The sequence below is a fragment of the Temnothorax curvispinosus genome, unplaced genomic scaffold (assembly GCF_003070985.1).
Source record: "Temnothorax curvispinosus isolate PA1 unplaced genomic scaffold, ASM307098v1 QBEX01011767.1, whole genome shotgun sequence".
Lineage (NCBI taxonomy): Eukaryota > Metazoa > Arthropoda > Insecta > Hymenoptera > Formicidae > Temnothorax > Temnothorax curvispinosus.
In genome coordinates, this window is record NW_020221547.1 from 38 (window position 1) to 18,295 (window position 18,258).

General features: G+C 33.9%; 4 protein-coding genes across 4 annotated transcripts; 3 read left to right on the forward strand and 1 right to left on the reverse strand.

The window, feature by feature from the left end:
• Nucleotides 1-262: 262 nt before the first annotated feature.
• On the forward strand, nt 263-3,995 carry LOC112461785 (intraflagellar transport protein 81 homolog). The gene is made up of 13 exons (XM_025027162.1): nt 263-488; nt 552-700; nt 991-1,102; nt 1,226-1,342; nt 1,426-1,485; nt 1,615-1,767; nt 1,870-2,148; nt 2,253-2,570; nt 2,652-2,793; nt 3,056-3,204; nt 3,274-3,354; nt 3,426-3,592; nt 3,732-3,995. The coding sequence occupies exons 1-13, from the start codon at nt 384-386 to the stop codon at nt 3,826-3,828; spliced, it is 1,929 nt and encodes a 642-aa protein (XP_024882930.1). The 5' UTR covers nt 263-383; the 3' UTR covers nt 3,829-3,995.
• Nucleotides 3,996-4,201: 206 nt separating this feature from the next.
• LOC112461781 (poly(U)-specific endoribonuclease homolog) lies at nt 4,202-8,920 on the forward strand. Its single transcript, XM_025027159.1, has 9 exons — nt 4,202-4,464; nt 5,338-5,784; nt 6,174-6,236; nt 6,322-6,366; nt 6,443-6,490; nt 6,577-6,735; nt 7,240-7,600; nt 7,920-8,361; nt 8,475-8,920. Exons 1-9 carry the CDS (start codon nt 4,413-4,415, stop codon nt 8,706-8,708), a joined length of 1,851 nt encoding a protein of 616 aa, XP_024882927.1. The 5' UTR covers nt 4,202-4,412; the 3' UTR covers nt 8,709-8,920.
• A 1,116-nt stretch (nt 8,921-10,036) lies between these two features.
• Nucleotides 10,037-15,489, forward strand: LOC112461782 (probable 2-oxoglutarate dehydrogenase E1 component DHKTD1 homolog, mitochondrial). Its single transcript, XM_025027160.1, has 13 exons — nt 10,037-10,265; nt 10,721-11,010; nt 11,200-11,419; nt 11,817-12,166; nt 12,422-12,643; nt 12,734-12,891; nt 13,126-13,399; nt 13,617-13,824; nt 13,940-14,352; nt 14,471-14,591; nt 14,749-14,937; nt 15,033-15,118; nt 15,283-15,489. Exons 1-13 carry the CDS (start codon nt 10,121-10,123, stop codon nt 15,388-15,390), a joined length of 2,784 nt encoding a protein of 927 aa, XP_024882928.1. The 5' UTR covers nt 10,037-10,120; the 3' UTR covers nt 15,391-15,489.
• Nucleotides 15,490-15,831: 342 nt separating this feature from the next.
• Nucleotides 15,832-18,135, reverse strand: LOC112461784 (NAD-dependent protein deacetylase sirtuin-2). The gene is made up of 5 exons (XM_025027161.1): nt 17,852-18,135; nt 17,217-17,573; nt 16,505-16,700; nt 16,227-16,419; nt 15,832-16,076 (listed from the first exon to the last, which is right to left on the reverse strand). Exons 1-5 carry the CDS (start codon nt 18,036-18,038, stop codon nt 16,008-16,010), a joined length of 1,002 nt encoding a protein of 333 aa, XP_024882929.1. The 5' UTR covers nt 18,039-18,135; the 3' UTR covers nt 15,832-16,007.
• Between the last annotated feature and the right edge of the window lie 123 nt (nt 18,136-18,258).

An 18,258-nucleotide genomic window follows, 5' to 3' on the forward strand; every position in this document is an offset into this window, starting at 1 on the left:
TTTTATTACGCGATTCTGATTGAACGATGAGATATCTGCGCGTTATTAATACATTGGTACATTAAACTGATTAAACAATGTTAATAAAGTATTTTGTTATAATTGTGCGTTTATTGTTTGTATTATTGCATGAACAAACATCCTTCACTCCTTATGCATTTGATGTTGAAGAATGTTGAATTTATGCGCAAATGAATATATCAATACTGTGTTGGGTACGTTGTTGTCGGGGCAACCGAAGCTATAACGTCCATCGGTCTGGACGCACTCGGTCATTTATTATTACGTTTATAGCGCAGGGTATACAAGTGTTTGGCAAGTTCGAAAGGCGTTTTTCATTTTTGGAAAGACGGGCGCGAGACTCGTTGCGGAAAAAGCTCATTATGAGTGAAAACGTTAAATTTATCGTGACAGAAGTAAATAAATTATTAGGACGAAATTACAACCTGATCGGATTCAACGCCTTAAATGCCGAGGATTTATTGCAGGTATCTTTCTGCTATTTTATCTCATCGCGGCACTTTCGAAAAACATTCCACTTTTTCTCGCAGATATTATGCGGTGTTCTGATGAAGATACAACAGCAAGATGGTTCGGATGTCGATATCAAGTTGGATTCGCCGGAAGAAAATTCCATATATATTTTAACAGCCCTTCGAATACTTAATTACCAGCCCGATGTGGATCCCGTGACATTTAGGTGACAATTAGATTTCAGATACTTTGAGCGAAGTGCGTTAATATTTTTCTTGTGTCTTTCAAAAGACACAAATAAAATAATAAATATATAATGCAAAAGATATAAATAAAACTAAAGGATAGTAAAAGTAGATTTTTGCACTCTTTAAAAATAAATTTACGGTGATAAAAATTATTCTAACGATTGCATTTAGTATCAAAGAGAAAGAAAACACACATGTAGATATATTTTATATATAATTATATAAAAAAAAATTCTTCCGGGTACTTCTAACGTTGTTTTTCGTTTAGACAAGGTTTAATTCGAGGCGAAATCGAAATTATTCATCCTATATTGACATGGCTCCTGACGCATATCGACGTAGTTCGGAAAAGAGCGTATCTGTCACGGTTTCTCGTCAAGGTAAGATATCGAGATTGCTTCGCGAGCACGTGTGCCATGCGTTTGCATAATTAAATAACATAATAAAAAAGGAAATTAACCGACTAGCAAAAATTCCTAAACGAAAAGTATTATTCTTATTAGCTTGACATCCCGTCTGAGTATCTGGGAGATTCGGAAATATCCCTTTTACACGAGCAGTACTTGTCCCTCGTCGACAGATTTAAGACAATTCATAAAGAAAGAGAGATAGGAAAGAAGGTATGTGTAATTGTTTATGTTGTCTTCCCGTTTCTCTCTCGTTTCCATACACGAATAATGAATTTTTTTTCTCATTCATTCAGGATGTTGAAAATGCCGTTGAGCTCGCAACGGATCTGCAAGCAATGGCAAAGGAAAAGGAGGTGTGTAACAGATGTTTCTGTAATCTTAGCTACATGATGTATAAAAATATTCCAAGCTCCAATTCGGAATAACGCGAGTCTCGGTTCGGCGTTGATGTTAGAATCGATATTTTTTTGTCATAAACGCAGGCAGTGACAGCGCGTATCAGCAGGATCAAAACGAAGGCCGAGCCAGCGTTGCATTTACTCGATGCCTGCAAATTGTTGCGAACGGAAAGGGACAAGGAACGCGATTTGATATCGCAGAAGGAACAAGAGGAGGACACTATCACCGATTTACAAGTATATCTCCTTATGAAAAATTATAGATTTCTTGGGAAAATTTAACGTCGCGACTAAATGCTTTTCTATTCTCTCGGCAATCTTAATCTTACACATATCCAGAGCTCCCTTCAACGAGTCGAACGCGAGTTGCACGCTTTGAAGCGCGACAGCACCGGGCTCACACCACAGATCTTAATCCAACATCTGACAGAGGAAGTGACAGTACAATCGGCGATCGTGAAGGAGAAGCTTCCGTCTGAGTTAAACGCAAAGAAGAATCGGATGAGAGCGTTGTCGGTGGTCAAGGAATATTCTTACTTGGGTCCGGATAAAATTTTGACCATGAGAAACAATTTGGATGCGGTATTAAAGGACATACAAGACTTGGTGGAGTCCAAAGTGAGTGTGCGTCAAGAACGTTTTGAATATGAGGAATTTATTTAACGATAATGTATATATTGTACGGCGTCTCATTTGTCTCTTGCAAATTCCTTGATTTTTAGATATCTAAAAACGATATCGATAAAATGGGACCGTTTAGGCAGCAGGCCGCTGCTGTCGGAAATATGAAACGCAACGCTCTTGAACGTTTAGAAAAGATCGAAAGTTCCTTGGAGGAATTGCAATCGCGATTGAAAGAGAAACGGGATCATTCGAAAACTTTATTGGAGACATCAATACCTAGAGCGGAGGAACTGAAAAAGTATATCAATCGTTTGAAGACCAAAGGTACATTGTACAAGCGTTGCAAAGCGGAGATAGCGGGTCTAAAAGCCGAAAGCGGTGTACTTAATCGAACAGCAGCTATTCTAGATGGACAGGTAGATTGAAACTCCCGGATCTTCTTAAACTCAGATCAGTATAATGAATATGTATCGATGCTCTTCGTATTATGATTTCAGATAACTCATTCTTACACAACGAATGTTACATCTAAAGTGACAATTCCAGAAAGTTATACGCTGGATAATGCATTAGTGACAAATACTCAATTGTCTCATTCGATATTGGCTCTGCGAACCAATCTTGCCCCAGTCATAAGAGGTAATTTCACAAAGCTCTTTTTGCAAAGCAAAATTAAATAATGTTTATTTGCATCCGAATTTTAATATCAAAAGTGAGATATTATGTTAATTACATTTTCGTACGAATAAATTCATTGTTTGCGAATACCATCATTAGATAGTAAAACATATCGAAAAATCTTTTTTATTATTCTATATAAATAAATACATAATTCAGTCTACTGTAGATTTATTATAGATTTGTTATTTATGTACAGTAATTATGCATGTCTTATATATAGATATGAAATCATTACGGCAAGCATCACGTGAGACTGACGAGAGGTATCAAAAAGCATGCAAAAGTCATAACACGGTAGAAATGACTATGAAAAATACGACGAGCGATTTATTGTCCGAAACAAAACGGCTAAAGAACAAATTATTACAGGTAAAATTTATATACGTATGGAGAATATGGATTAACCGCGTTAAAATAATATTGCTTATTGCACTGTAGGACACCAACGATAAGAAAGAATTACAAGAAAAAATTGCAAAAATAAAGATTACCGAGGAAAAGCTACGTAATGAAGCAAAAGTAAATATGAAATTTTGGAAATAATATCTATCATTATACTTAATACATTTACAACAATATTTCTTTTTCAGACCAACAATGGTTTGAATAACGTAGGGCAAGCATTAAAACAGGAATTACATAATACGATTGTAAAAGAAGAAGAAACTTTAAGAAATTCGAATAAGGAACAAGAGAGGATAAAAGAACACACCATGCAGTACGAGAATAAAACGCAACAATGGAATAATATCATATCGTAAGCAATATTTTCTGTATATACATGTTCAACAAATACGTATTGGTCTAGCGAGTACTTTACAATTAACTTAATAGCAAAAAGCTTTGAATCTTTGATAAATCTATGTTAATAAAAACAAAATATTTGCACGTTTCAGAATTTTTTCTTGTAAAATTCAATGTGCAGAAGAAAGTAAACAGACTGATGGCATAGTTGTGCGAAGAGGAGGCGCTGAAACTCTTGTGTTGCAATAATATTAATATTCACTTGTTAAATATTTATTTGACATATTTTTAATAGAATGCTAGATATTTATAAATGTGTTAATTTAATAAATATTTTAAATATAAAAGAAAATATACACGATATGTTAAAAATATGTACAACGTACATTAAAAAGGAGTAATCTGTGTTTTACGTATTTATATCTATTTGTATATCTCTTTATCACGTTTTTTTGTGACGCGTATGAGATTTCCTTCAAGAATTAACAAAATTGAATTCAAGATTAAGACCTGACATCATCCTTTGCCGTGACCGTTTAAGCGACGACCTCTATTAGAGTCTGGACATTCGTATTGCTGCGATGTGTGAGGTGTCGGTGACGCCAGGGGAAAGTAAAGCCGCTCGCCTCGTGGCAATTAAATCGTAGACGGAGCTGACGGAGACGCAGTCTGACTTCGTTCGCGCACGAATGAATATACCACGTTCGCGTATATGTGTGTGTGCGTAACTCTCTACAATAGAATTTAGTCTCAAAAGTTACGAAGGTCATAACTTTTCTTAAAAGCAAACAAGCACGGACTCGGCATCTGTCAGTGTCTCCATAACAATCATCATGAAACATCAAGTTTTCATCGTTTTGGTCGTCACGCTCTTGCTATACGTCGGTAAGCTGTTCCTTTATTAATTCATCGAATGTTTCATAACTATTTATCGAGAAACGAATCAGGAAAAAGTGAAACGTACATCATGAATCAATTTATATGCGTGAAATAGAATCTTATATGTGCACAAAACTATTCGACAAAACTATTACTTGGTGGTTTTATAAAAGAGGATTATTTCAAACGACATATCTGTAACGGAATAAAACTGCGATAGTTCTGAGAGTTTTTATATTCAGAGGGAAATCAATACGATGTATCATGGATACGAGATAATTTTTGTAATAGATACACTATGATAGGAAATACAATTATATTTCGAGAAATTTATGTAAAGATTTTAATAAAGAACGAACACACTTACTGTTAAAGAGGAAATTAATCATTAAATACATGTACAACGTATGTAACGTTGATATCTCAAATGACCATTATGACCCCGTAAACGTGATAAATAACGTTAAAAATTATATCGACCCAATTTTAAAAGGTCATAGCTTTTCGATAAAAATTATATCGACCCAATTTTAAATGTGTCAATATCGAGCAGATTAGATTTGTCGACATATAATCTTTGTCTTATTTCTATTTTTCTATAACATTAATTCTCGTTTTTATTTCCAAAGACGTTCGCATTTTTTTCTCATTTCCTCAAACTTCTTTTTATAAAAAATACAATGCGAACATTATCCTAGCTTTTAATTATTTTTAGATTTCTCTTTTTATTATTTTTTCTATATATACGAATAGAGATTAATAATTATGTATTGAAATCATAAATTTTTTACCAGGTGTATAACAATATTACGTACGCTAAATGATTTTGCTTGTGCATGCACTTTTTTAAGATTTCAATAACTCTGATCAATCTTTCAGGTAATAGTGAAGCAGGATGGAAATTTTGGAAAAAGGACAAAGAGACTACTACTTCTACGACGACGACTACCGCTACACCGACGTCCGTACAATCGGTTACAACTCCGACAAAGGCTACAATTGTCGGAGGCCCGACGGTGCCGGCTGCAAACCCCGGAACTGTTGTAACAGGCACCGCTAACTCGGGACCAGCAATTGGCGTGGATAGTACTCGACCAAATGTACGAAATAATGCGCGACCCAATCGACCTAATCCAGGGACCGAAGTCGGTCTGGACATTGCCGTTCCGAGGCCAAACAAACCGGGAGTCGGTGGTGGAAATGGTCAGAGTTATCGGGATTGGGCTGTGGATTTTACGGGAGCTGGTGAACCAGGCCAAAATCAACCATCGAGAACACCTGGATTGGCGACTAATGGTGATCGGACGCGGCCCAATTCACCCACAGGTCACTTTGTACGAATAGCGTTTCCTTGCGAGCCATGATTTTTAAATGGATGAATACCCGAGTCTTAAATTCACATTTCCATTACTCACATGCATTCATATTTAAGAAAAGACATCGCAAGAAATGATTAAAATGTAATTAGATGCTTGCTTTCGCATAAATTAGTTATTCTACACATAAAAGTATTAAAATGATTGAAAAGTGAATATTTTATAATGCTTATGATCATTTTATGATTATATAGAATGACCAGGAAAATCGGATTATATATAAGAATTAAAAATATCGATAATGTTGACATTTTATGAAAAGACATGCCGTAAAAAATGTTGCATGCATTATATATGTATAATGAATATTTACGAATTGAGTTGTCTTGAATGTTTTAGATTTAAGACCAACATCGGTATCAGGAAACATACCGGTTCAACCGACGCAGCCGTCAGTTGCAGGTTCTTATATTATTCGATTTAAAGGATTTTAAACAACGTTGAAATTTTTTTGTCATATAAAAATCTGTTTAACTCATTTTTACAGGCTCGAGAAATACGCCTCAACCACTGCCTCGATCAACGAGTACAGGTTACTATCTGATAATTACTAATATGAAATCAAGATTTTAAATATAAGTATTATATGAAATATTTAAATTTTATAGCACCGAAGCCGACTTCTGCGCCGTCCGTACAGCCCCATGTAACGCCTGGTAAATTTCTCTACACACATTAGCTCACACATTCGCAGCAGTTTCTACAATAAAATAATCTCAAATGAAATCTAATACATCTTCAGGATCTACTACTACTGCAATACCACCTGCCAGAGCGGGTCAGAACGGTCCTTCCAGTCCAAATAGACCTTCAAGTGGACAAACGTGGGCTAATGTCGTCGCTGGTGGTACACGCGGGTCTGCTTCACCTACAGGTCTTCCGAGGCAACCTGAATATCCAGGTATTCTTTTAGAATATTCAAGTACGGGATGTATGGCGATTGTTTTAAATAAGTTTTAATTTGTTAGTTATAGATTTCAGAGTTCTCAAAAATTAGTGTATGATGAAAATATTTCTGAAAAAATATAACATTTTCGAAAAATCTGAATACCCCGTTATAAAATGCCTTTGAGAGTAAAAGTATATTAAATTGTTCAAAATATTTTTGCATATTTCTTGTTGCTTCGATAATATGTATATATATCAGAAACATGAAAGGCGATTTTTTCAAAGGGAATTTTTACCTCTTTAATATACGTAAGAGCACTTGCAAAAAGATACGTATTTTTAAATGTATACTACAACAGATTGAAAATTCATAAAAATTGGGGAAAGCAGGGAGGAAGCATACTTGGATATATTTTCTAGTACGAACACAATAAATCTTACAGTAAAAATGTATATAGTTGAAAAATAGTTTAGTGCAACAGAGGGATTTATGTATTATCCTTTGGGTATGAATCAGGTGGAAACGAACGCAGGACTTTGCCCGGAGCACCAACGCGACCTGATCAATCTCCTCAGCCCAATCGTCCAGCATCACCGGGAGCTGGTGGTGCTGCTGCCGCCGCCGCTGGAGCAGCAGGTGGTGCTGCTGCCGTCGCTGGAGCAGCAGCTGCTACGGATCGTGTATCAGACCCAACTAAGAAAGTGTATTCCAGCAATCCGACATATAGCAAAGGAAATACCGTCACCGACGAGGATTTAGAAAAGCTTTCCGAGGCGCTTTACATCAAAGAGACGAATAATAATGCAAACCAACATATAACAGTTAATTTGCAAAAGCAGACCACCAGCAGCAGCCTGACGGATCAAGCTCCGCAACCGTAAAAATCATATCTGATAATAGAATATATGCAAAATTTAAAAAAATGAGGATATGTAGAAAATGACAAATTTTTTAGAAAAACATTTTAAATGAGTAGTAATTGGCATATGATTCAAAAACATAAAGGCGGAATATATACAATTGACAGAAACTATTATTAGATGTAAAATCACAGATGATCGAGAATATCAATATTTGTTCTGTGGTATACATCGGCCGAAATTTATTAATTATCTTTCCCACTTACATTCGCTTCTTATGTCCCCTTCTTCTCTCTCTCAATATCTTTTTTAATTCATTTCATTGTATAATTGCAGGCTACTTACAGTGAATCCTGAAGCTCTCCAGATTCCTACGGTTCAAAGAGTCCTCTCAATATTCGACAATTATCAATTAGACACTCATACAAACGAGTACATTAGTCCAGCTCAAAGACAGGAAGAAAGTCTCCTCGTTGATACTTTTCTAAGTACAAATGTGATGTCTGCTGCCATGCGTTTTCTCGCAGATAAAGGATTCGTGAGACAGGATTATTATGAATATAAGGACATATTAAGAAGAATTTGGTTCAATCTATTTTCGCGTGGGCAGGGTAGGATCGGCAGTACTGGATTCGAGCATGTCTTTATGGCGGAAACGAAACAAGTGGATTCGGGTACAGAGGTACTTGGGCTACACAATTGGATCTTCTTCAACGCGGAAGAAACGAAGAGGCACATCGACTATCTGGGCTACATTAAGAAAAAAGATTTAGGAAATGTAAGCATTTTTCGATAAAGAAAGCTTAAGTTGCGAAATCTCTGCTTTATCATATCGACCGATTCAAACATCGAGAATTGGATAAACGTTAGTGCAATCTTTTCTTTTCGCAGAAGGGATCTGTCATCAAGATGCATGCAAAATTCAATGGGTACGACAAACCGGTTGCGAGTATGTTCGTCGGAACTTCGCCCGAATTGGAGATGGCACTTTACACCGTCTGCTTCTACGCAAGACCAGATGGAAATTGCCCTGTATCCTTAGGAGGCACAAAATTCAACATAATAACACGGAAATTTAGATACCGTGGAAAAGATTTAATCGGTACGGCATACCCGGACATTTAAATTCAGTGTAAATATATCAAATTTGACGATGTAATAGAATGCATAGATATAGAGTTGTTCATACTTATAACATGCCTATAATTAAAATGACATTGCAATGGTTGTATATTATAAATACATACTTTGTATATTTAATTCCGATTCAAGATTCTGACAAAATGTGTGATCAAATAAATATTATATGTAAAAATAAAATGCGAGCATGCCAAGTTTTTAAGCGTTCTCTTGATTTTAAGACCGTTTTATATGACTTAGAATTTACCTGAAATCACAAAAGAGTCGCAGAAATATAAAATATAATTCTATTAATTAAACATAATACGTAATATTTTCAAAGTATTATTTTTTAAGACTTAAGTTTGTCTCACTAATTAAATTGATTTTATATCTATTTTTGCATTCGGAATACAAAGAATGTAAAAAATAGAAGAAAGCGAGACAGATATAATATATTGAGCTAAAAGTGAGTAGCAATATAATGAGAAACAGATGTTCTGAAAGCGGATGCGGATGAAGTGAAACGAGAAAATGTCATTGGGTAACAAGTTAAAATATTCTACTGCAGTATAAGAGAAAGCTTGGAACTCCGATGGATGATAAAGAGGGTAAGATAGAGACTGTACGAGAACGTGATTGAAAGCGTATATTGGATAACGAGGTAGAGTAAAATTCCTGGTTGTAGGTACTTAGAAAAGACAATCACGTAGATAGGATGGAATATTTGAAGACTAGATATAAACGTGAAGGATGAATATTACTGGTTGGTATATATTCAAATTGTAAAAACGTGAAAGAAAAACGTGATTAATTAAATTACAAATATTTAAAAGAATTAGATGTAGAAAAATTTTAATAAATTAAAAAAAAAACGATAAAAAAGAAATTTCTTATAGTAATGCATATGGATTAACTTACATTTTTGGCTACTAACAATAGAAAAGTATTTTTTTTTAAATATTCAACAATACTTTTGTTTGTTACAAAGGTTACTTATATAAAATTTTAAAATTAAGTGTGAGAACTTTCTAGCCTCCTAGATATGCCCACGCAGTCCCCTAAGTCGAAATTGGAAATATTGAGATTTTAGTTTTTTTTTTTTTTATAACTGATGCAGAATAGATATTTAATATTTCAATATTTATTTGTGTAACACTGTAACAGAGGAAAGTAATGGCAAGTCCGATGAGCTCTATATGTTTTTCAGAAAGATAACATAAGTAGTGAACAGATAGAGAACGTAAACAGATAAGGAACGCAACAAGTTGAAACAGCATATGATGCAGTACATAACGTAAGAAAGGGTATCACGGAGGAGGGGAGACTGATTTCATTAGTATGACGTTAAATCGACGTAAGAGCTTCACGCTTATTGCAGTCGAACCAACAATCGTCGTGAGAACGCTTCATCAAAAATGTACGCGATTGAAAGACTCGTGCTGAGAAACAGCAACCCGTGCTTTGGATTGAAATGGTCGACTTCTTGTGTCAGTGGTAAATCGTATCATAGTGAAAATGCTGTTTACGGATATAAGCCGAGTCAACGAAGACACTTCGAAGGTATTTGCCTTATCGAAGAATTGAACATAATGCTGGATCTAATCTTTTTTTTGTTATGGAATTCGAAGTTTTTACGCGAAATGTATATAATTATATTAAATTAAATTAAAATTATAGAACGTTTTATCAGAAATCGAATGCATGCAAATTCATGCTCGTTGTGTGCATCGTTATGATTCGCGTTCTAGATTCACTTCGTTTTAGAAATGTGAATTTCTATTGCGATAAATAAAATATGGCAAACTGTTAAATACGCTCGATAATGTATATAATCGAAACGCGTTATCTTATTAAGTATATATATTGAAGATTCGAATAATAATTATGTATTAATATAACGCGTAATTTTACATGCGATAAAGAGCTTCACAACTTTATTTGATTTTATCTACGAATTTGAATTTGACTTTTAAAACTCACGGCATGTGAATGATTATCACTAGCGTCTTTTTTAGTGCCAAAAAAATATCTGGATGAACGAGCGAAACAGAGCAATTTCTACAGACTAGTCAGTGCGTATAGAACTCATGGACACAAGCAAGCCGATATAAATCCCATTTCTACTAGCAAGCCACAGCTATTATCTGAATTGCAACCAAAAAACTTTGGACTAAATTTACTGGATAAAGTCCGTTTTCGAGGAATTTTGTTCACACAGCAAGATGAAGGAACAGTGGAAGAAGCTATTCGATTTTTACATGCTACCTATAGCGGTACCGTGGGAATTGAATTTAGTCATCTTGAGGTAATTTGCAAATTCGACAGAATTCCAGTGTTATGTATGAAAATCAGGGAGTTTATCTCTTAAAAATTACGCCTGCGTTTACTGCATTGAAGATTTGAGAGATTGAAAAATAGCTTTTGTTATCTGCCGTAATATTTTGACGATAAATCGTGATTAAACTGTTGATAAGGGAATTTTGATTTCGAGTAGACGGAAGAAGAAAGGGAATGGTTTGCCGAAAACGTGGAAACAATTTTAGCCGAGCCATTGAACAATGAAACGCGTAAAATGATAGCTACGGAAATGCTCAAGAGTCAGGCTTTTGACCACTTTCTAGCCATAAAATTTGTCAGTCATAAGAGGTACGGAGCAGAAGGAGCCGAGAGTATGATGGCCTTTTTTCATGAGTTTTTCAAACAATGTGCCTGTGGTAATTAACGAACATTTAGTTAAATTAGAAAAATTCTTCTTCTAAAAAGATTCTTCTAAAAAAAGACGTATACCAAGTATATAAAATATACATATATATACTTCTATCCACAATAGGTCTACACAAATTTTGGAAAATTAAAAACACTTAAATTATATTAATACTAAAAAATTATATTATTATTCAAAAAACAGATATAAGATTAAATTAATTAGCCAAGTTTAGTTAAGTATTTGATAAAAAAAAATAAATTTTCTTTAAAAACGTTAACTCTTTTTTTCTGCTTCCTTGCTGTTAGGATTCAAATTCATTCTTAACAGATATAATGATTTTTCAGTAGCAATAATAGCACTCAATTCGCAAAAAATTTTACTTAACTGCTATGTTATCATTTTAGATAATTTGGAACGCGTGATTATTTGCTCTGCACACCGCGGCCGTCTTAATCTATTAACGGGACTGATGAATTTTCCACCAGAAATATTATTTCGCAAATTACAAGGACTTTCCGAATTTCTGGACGCGACCAAGTGTACCGGAGATGTGATTAGTCACCTCATAAGCTCCACCGATCTTAATATAGACCAAAAAAATCTTCACGTAACCATGCTTCGAAATCCATCGCATTTGGAAGTAGTAAATCCCGTGTCGATGGGAAAAACGCGAGGAGATATGCAAGCGATTAAAGAAGCCGCATACAGCGATAATGAAGATGCGCAATGGAGCGACAAAATACTAAATATTCAGGTAATTATATTGTGATATAGTAAAGATTTTCGTCAAGATAATTCGTGAAGATATTAAACATTATATTATTTTATTATTACATAGTTCAAGATAGTAATCATTTTCAGCAGTTTCTTTATCCTGAATATAATTAAATAGAATAGAATTAAAAGAATGATTCTCCTCTCTAAATTTTTTTATTGACTCGTATTGTTTCTTTATTATATTCCAAAATGCAATCTGTTTGCATTATTATATAATATTTCAAATATTCAGATACACGGAGACGCTGCCTATTCAGGGCAAGGGGTTAATCAGGAATGCTTAGTTTTAAGCAGAACGCCGCATTTTGAAATCGGTGGTACAATTCATTTGGTAATTAATAATCAATTAGGCTTCACAACTCCACCTTCCCAGGGTCGATCGTCAAGGTATTGCACAGATTTAGCGAAAACTATATCTGCACCTGTAATTCACGTGAACGGTGACAATCCTGAGGTATATACTGTTGAAGTAAAACCCCTTTATATTCGCTAACATCATTCGTTAATAGTGAACTTTTAATTATAATTTCAAAATACATTGTAGATGGTTGTACGAGCTGCAAGAATAGCCTTTAAATATCAAAGACAATTCAGAAAGGATGTATTTGTTGATCTAAATTGTTTCAGAAGATGGGGTCACAATGAATTAGATGATCCTACATTCACCAACCCTCTCATATATAAAATTATACAAAATCGTGCGTAAGTACACATAGAAGTTATAGAAAAAAAACTATTCAAGACTTTAGAGATATGCATATAATACCAGATTAAGGCTCCTTTAATGACTTAAAGAACCGTAACATAGTCTATTTATCTATTATAAATAATAATTTTAATATAAAAAGAATTATCAATAAATAAGTTAATATTTTATAATATTCATAAAATATCCATAATAATTACAAAATAATATAAATCTCTCTTTTAATACAGATCTGTACCAGATCAATATGCGGAGAAGCTAGTAGACCTCGATATACTTACTCCAGAAAGTATTAAAAATATCATCGAAAATCACACAGCGTGGTTGAATAAGACCCTAAAAGAATCTTCGAAAGACATATCGGCACAGTCAACCACTTATCTTGCTGGAAGATGGACGAAAATGAAACAAGCTGAAGCCAATATAACACAATGGGATACTGGCGTCGAGCTAGACTTGCTACGATTCGTAGGAGAAAAAAGTGTTCGAGTGCCATCGAACTTCGTAAGAATATATCTCATATATAAAATATCTCCACGCACAACGAAAGAATTACCACTACATTACGTACTCTTTTATAAAAAACTAAAATTTTATATAGTCTCAACTCTTTCATATTATTTAAAATAGTAAAGATACTTAAAGCGCTCAGTCAGATGGAATCCTGCATATTGTGTATAATCGATAAAATATAATTATTTTTTTTTTTTTTGTAATTCAGGATGTTCATCCACAATTGTTAAAGAATCATATTCAGAGTCGTCTAAGAAAGATCGATAATGGTAACGCTTTGGACTGGTCGACTGCCGAAGCATTGGCCGTCGGTTCTTTATTATATCAAGGATATAATGTGAGAATAAGCGGGCAGGACGTGGGCCGTGGCACTTTCTCACAGAGGCACGCAATGCTCGTTGATCAATCTACAGGAGGTGTAGCTTGACATATAATCGAACAAATGTTTACATAATTCAGCTTTATCGAGACTGTTATTATCATGCAGATCTATTGAAACTACGATTATTATACAGACATATGAATTTTTAGCCATTTTTATTCCACTGAATTCGATGGTTGATGATCAAACTGGCAAATTAGAGGTAGCTAACAGCATTCTATCCGAGGAAGCTGTGCTAGGTTTCGAATACGGTATGAGTATAACATCGCCGTTCACGTTGCCTATTTGGGAAGCACAGTTCGGGGATTTCTTCAATGGGGCGCAAATAGTTATCGATACGTATATAACAAGTGGAGAGGCAAAGTGGATGCTGAGCAGCGGCCTAACAATGCTTTTACCACACGGGTACGATGGTGCTGGTCCGGAGCACAGTTCATGTAGACTCGAAAGATTCTTACAATTAACGGACAGTAAGGAGAACGGTGTTGATGGCGATGATGTTAATATACATGTTGCGAATCCCAGTGAACCAGCACAATATTTCCATTTATTAAGAAGACAGGTATTGGAAGGAAAAAGTATACATTAGTGAAAACTAGAAGGGATTTAAATACTCGCGAAAAGTTTCTAAGTGATAAAATAAATTTTTAAATAAAATTGAAATATTTATGAATTTATAGATGATAAGAGATTATCGGAAACCTCTGATCGTGGTAGCGCCTAAAATTTTATTACGTCATCCGGCAGCAGTGTCATCCTTATCGGATTTTGAACCTCGGACGAGCTTCAAAACCATTATCGGTATGTTACATTTCTGTGGAATATCTTGCAAGATATTCCATGTTAACTTTTTTGTTAACTTTGATACTTATATACGTAGTAAGATAATGAGAATAATGAGATCGATATAACAGAAATATATAATTGTGTTTAAAAAAATTGTACATGTACTTTACAGGGGATGATAAAGCAGAAAAAGGCAATGTAACTAAAATTATTTTAGTTAGTGGAAAACATTATTACGCACTTGACAACTATCGAGAAACTTCTGGAGACAAGAATGTAGCTATTATCAGAGTAGAAAATTTATGTCCCTTTCCTGTCCACGAGTTACTAGAGGAGATTGCAAAATATAAACATGCAAAAAGTAAGTGGAGAAATGTAGTTGTTCGATACAATCAAAACTGTATCAAAAACATGGACCGTTTCTAAATAAACATTTTATGTTTCTTGTGGTTTCAGCCTTTATTTGGAGTCAAGAAGAACCACGAAATATGGGCGCATGGAGTTTTATTAAACCACGTTTTGAGAACTTATGTGGACGACAGGTAAATTGTATTAAATTATAAAAATTAATATGTAAATATATAATGAATATTAACATTCATTTTTTTAATCAATTTTTTTACTTGTGAAAAGCAATAAGATAAATGTGTGCACATACGTATTTTATCATTAACTTTTTTACGATATAATACGACATAATTTTTAGTTGAAATATTGTGGTCGAGAATCGATGGCAGCACCAGCTGTTGGAGATGGACAAATGCATCAACAAGAAGCTAACGAAGTTATTGTTAAACCATTTACATTGAAATAAAAACTAGAAAATATTTACTTCAAATATAATATCTCCTAACTAAATTACATTCAATAAAACTAGTTATGTCTTAGATTAATTTCATTAATTTCGTTAATAGAAGGATATGTCATAGAAGTACAAAATATTATGGACATTATCATTTTTACTTTAATTTGGCAATAGGTATACATTTCAGAAACTAGAATTAAGCATATAGATTATTGAAAAAAATACAGCACTTTTTTCTTATTTACAATATAATTTCAAATATGAATTTCATTTAAAATTCATTTTTACAACGCACTTGATTTGTTATACAGTACAAGAATCCGATAATAAATGACTAACAAGAATAGAATCAATAGTAAAATACCTAATTCTGCACATTAACATTTGTTTAATTTTTTATGAGAAGCAATAAGATAAATTAACGGATATTTATAAATACATTCTTAAATTAACCGTATTATATATCTTATTTTAAAATTCCAACAATATTTCTCGTCGCCTATTTTAAGTAAAATTTTATCTTTATAACTTTTTTTTCAGATGACATAAATCGTTAATAAAACGATAATCCATTTATTCCTTCTAGAAGAAAGCACTACCAATTATCGTTACCCAATTAATATCAGTTAATTGTCGCTTTTGTCTTCTGCTTTTAAACTTTCACGTTCTCTTTGCATGAGAGCTTGCAATTCATCCTAAAATTATAAGTTGCATCTTAGCCTTTTCTACGTATAAAAATTTCATATTTTACTTCAATACTTGTTAAACATGCAGTTAGTAATTCACATTCTAAAATGAACATGAAATAATACAAGATAAATAGGAGTAAAAAAAATATGTTTTACCCTCCAGCCAAGTTTGTCTGCTAACAGCTGACAACCTGTGTCACAATCACCCAACCAGGCTACGTCACGTCCCCCATGCGCGCTCTTGGCATCAAATACTAAGCCCTGCCGCAATCCTAAGAATCGTGATAGACGATCTTGCATACCCACTTTTTCATTGTTGATGAGTAAACGAGGACAAGTGGTTCGTACTCTTAAAAACAAAATTATATTCAAAAATGCATATATATTTCTTTTCTAATAATTTTTGTAAAACTATTTTTAATATTTATGTATACCTATCCACTAGCGATGCAAAAGGTTGCACTACTAAACTTGATCCCATGATAATCAAAAGATCAGCCTCTACGAAATCTCGATCAGCAAGTACTTGGAAACGTTCAGGGAGCATTTCACCGAAGAAGACTATGTCAGGTTTCACAACACCTTCATCGCACTCTTCACATTTTGGTATTGCACCTTCTATTATTTTTTCTATCATTTAAATAAACTTACAATCAGTATTTGATCAATTAATCGCTAACATCTTACTTTTTATAAGACTGTTCTGCATTTACCTTGTAATAAACAGACAAAGAATATAAAATTCATATTTAGTAAGACTCAGGTTATTGTATTTAATATTTAACTTTATTAATATATTTAACGCTCATTTTTATTTTATTTGTTAATAATTTTTTAATAAATAAGCAATGTTTAAACTGTTTAAAGATGGCTCAGGATTATGACTTTGGCAACATGTCCGAGGTTATACAAGTTAAATATCCTTTCCTAAAGTTTCAATTATAATAAATACTTAGTAGTATTTAGTTTACATATTATCTCAAAGTTTACAAATTTTCAATTTAAAATTTTGAATAATATCTAGATAATACACAACATGATGAAGACTCTTCTCACACGCATGATAAACAAACGCTATTCTCATCCATTTGTTTCAAATAAATCTACTTAATGCGAAAAAAAAATAGAAACATCATAAAAGTATACCTTTCATCCATGGAAGTGTATATGGTGCTCGGCACTTGAGACAATGACCAGTGTGAAACGTTCCATGAGCCTCCACTAGTTTTTCAGATGGCAATCCAGCTACACGTTCCAGCGTATCAATATTCTGCGTGTAATGCCGTAACAATAAACCTTTCTCCCACAGTAGGCGAATAAAATAATGGCTTATCGTAGGTTTGAAGCCTTCCGGCAACAATTCTCTCGCAAGAGTGAAGAATGGCTCTGGATTCTTCATGAAAAACTCTAACTCGAAAATTGCTTGCGGATGGGGTAAATTATATTTGTCTAATTTATGGTAAAGTCCACTGGATGGAGACCGAAAATCTGGTATCCCAGCAGCTGTAAAAAAAAAGTATGCGTGTGTGTGTATATACATTTATGACATTAATAATTATAATCAGTATGTAAGCATTGATATATATTTGCCATTGAAATATAAAAACTAACAGTTATGACTCTCGTAACAAAATACGAAACATTACATGTATATTTGATAGGATATAAAACAACCACAAAATAATTAAAACATGTAGAAGACATATTGTTATCAAATAATTTATTACAAATCCATTGGTAAAGAATTTGACATATGTAGAATATATCTTTGATGTGCTTACAGGTAGAAATGCCAGCGCCTGCCATAGTGATGATTTTGCAATTCTCATTTTCCTTAATGTATTCGACAATCCCGTCCAAACTGAGCTTGCGAAGGGTCGGCTGCAATTGTGACTCGTCACTTTGCTCACCCGCCGGCAGGTCGACGAGTCTTAACTTTTGAGCCAGGTATCTGCGTAATCTCTCCATCTCGGAACAATCTTCTACGTCCGACGATTCAGATGAAGCGTTTTGTTTTTCCTCATTTAGATTATCGTCTGAAAACAAATGACGGAACTGACGTCTTAAGAAGTACGCACATTATTTTATACAGGGAAAGTGTAGCATCCAAACTATGCGACATATTGTAGGGATGTCCGAATAATTCGAAGAGATGACTCTTGGGTAATATGTATATTTAATGAACTTT

Bases quoted from the DNA above. Each gene is read 5' to 3' on its own strand.
- LOC112461785 (XM_025027162.1), top strand. From the start codon at position 384: ATGAGTGAAAACGTTAAATTTATCGTGACAGAAGTAAATAAATTATTA. The intron at 1,343-1,425 runs GTATGTGTAATT...TCATTCATTCAG, and splicing joins AAAGAGAGATAGGAAAGAAG to GATGTTGAAAATGCCGTTGA. The intron at 2,571-2,651 runs GTAGATTGAAAC...TTATGATTTCAG, and splicing joins CAGCTATTCTAGATGGACAG to ATAACTCATTCTTACACAAC.
- LOC112461782 (XM_025027160.1), top strand. From the start codon at position 10,121: ATGTACGCGATTGAAAGACTCGTGCTGAGAAACAGCAACCCGTGCTTT. The intron at 12,644-12,733 runs GTATATACTGTT...AATACATTGTAG, and splicing joins TGAACGGTGACAATCCTGAG to ATGGTTGTACGAGCTGCAAG. The intron at 14,353-14,470 runs GTATTGGAAGGA...ATGAATTTATAG, and splicing joins TCCATTTATTAAGAAGACAG to ATGATAAGAGATTATCGGAA.
- LOC112461784 (XM_025027161.1), bottom strand. From the start codon at position 18,038: ATGGAGAGATTACGCAGATACCTGGCTCAAAAGTTAAGACTCGTCGAC. The intron at 16,701-17,216 runs GTATACTTTTAT...TTTAAATGATAG, and splicing joins TACACTTCCATGGATGAAAG to AAAAAATAATAGAAGGTGCA. The intron at 16,420-16,504 runs GTATACATAAAT...TTTGTTTTTAAG, and splicing joins TTTGCATCGCTAGTGGATAG to AGTACGAACCACTTGTCCTC.
- LOC112461781 (XM_025027159.1), top strand. From the start codon at position 4,413: ATGAAACATCAAGTTTTCATCGTTTTGGTCGTCACGCTCTTGCTATAC. The intron at 4,465-5,337 runs GTAAGCTGTTCC...TCAATCTTTCAG, and splicing joins CACGCTCTTGCTATACGTCG to GTAATAGTGAAGCAGGATGG. The intron at 8,362-8,474 runs GTAAGCATTTTT...TTCTTTTCGCAG, and splicing joins AGAAAAAAGATTTAGGAAAT to AAGGGATCTGTCATCAAGAT.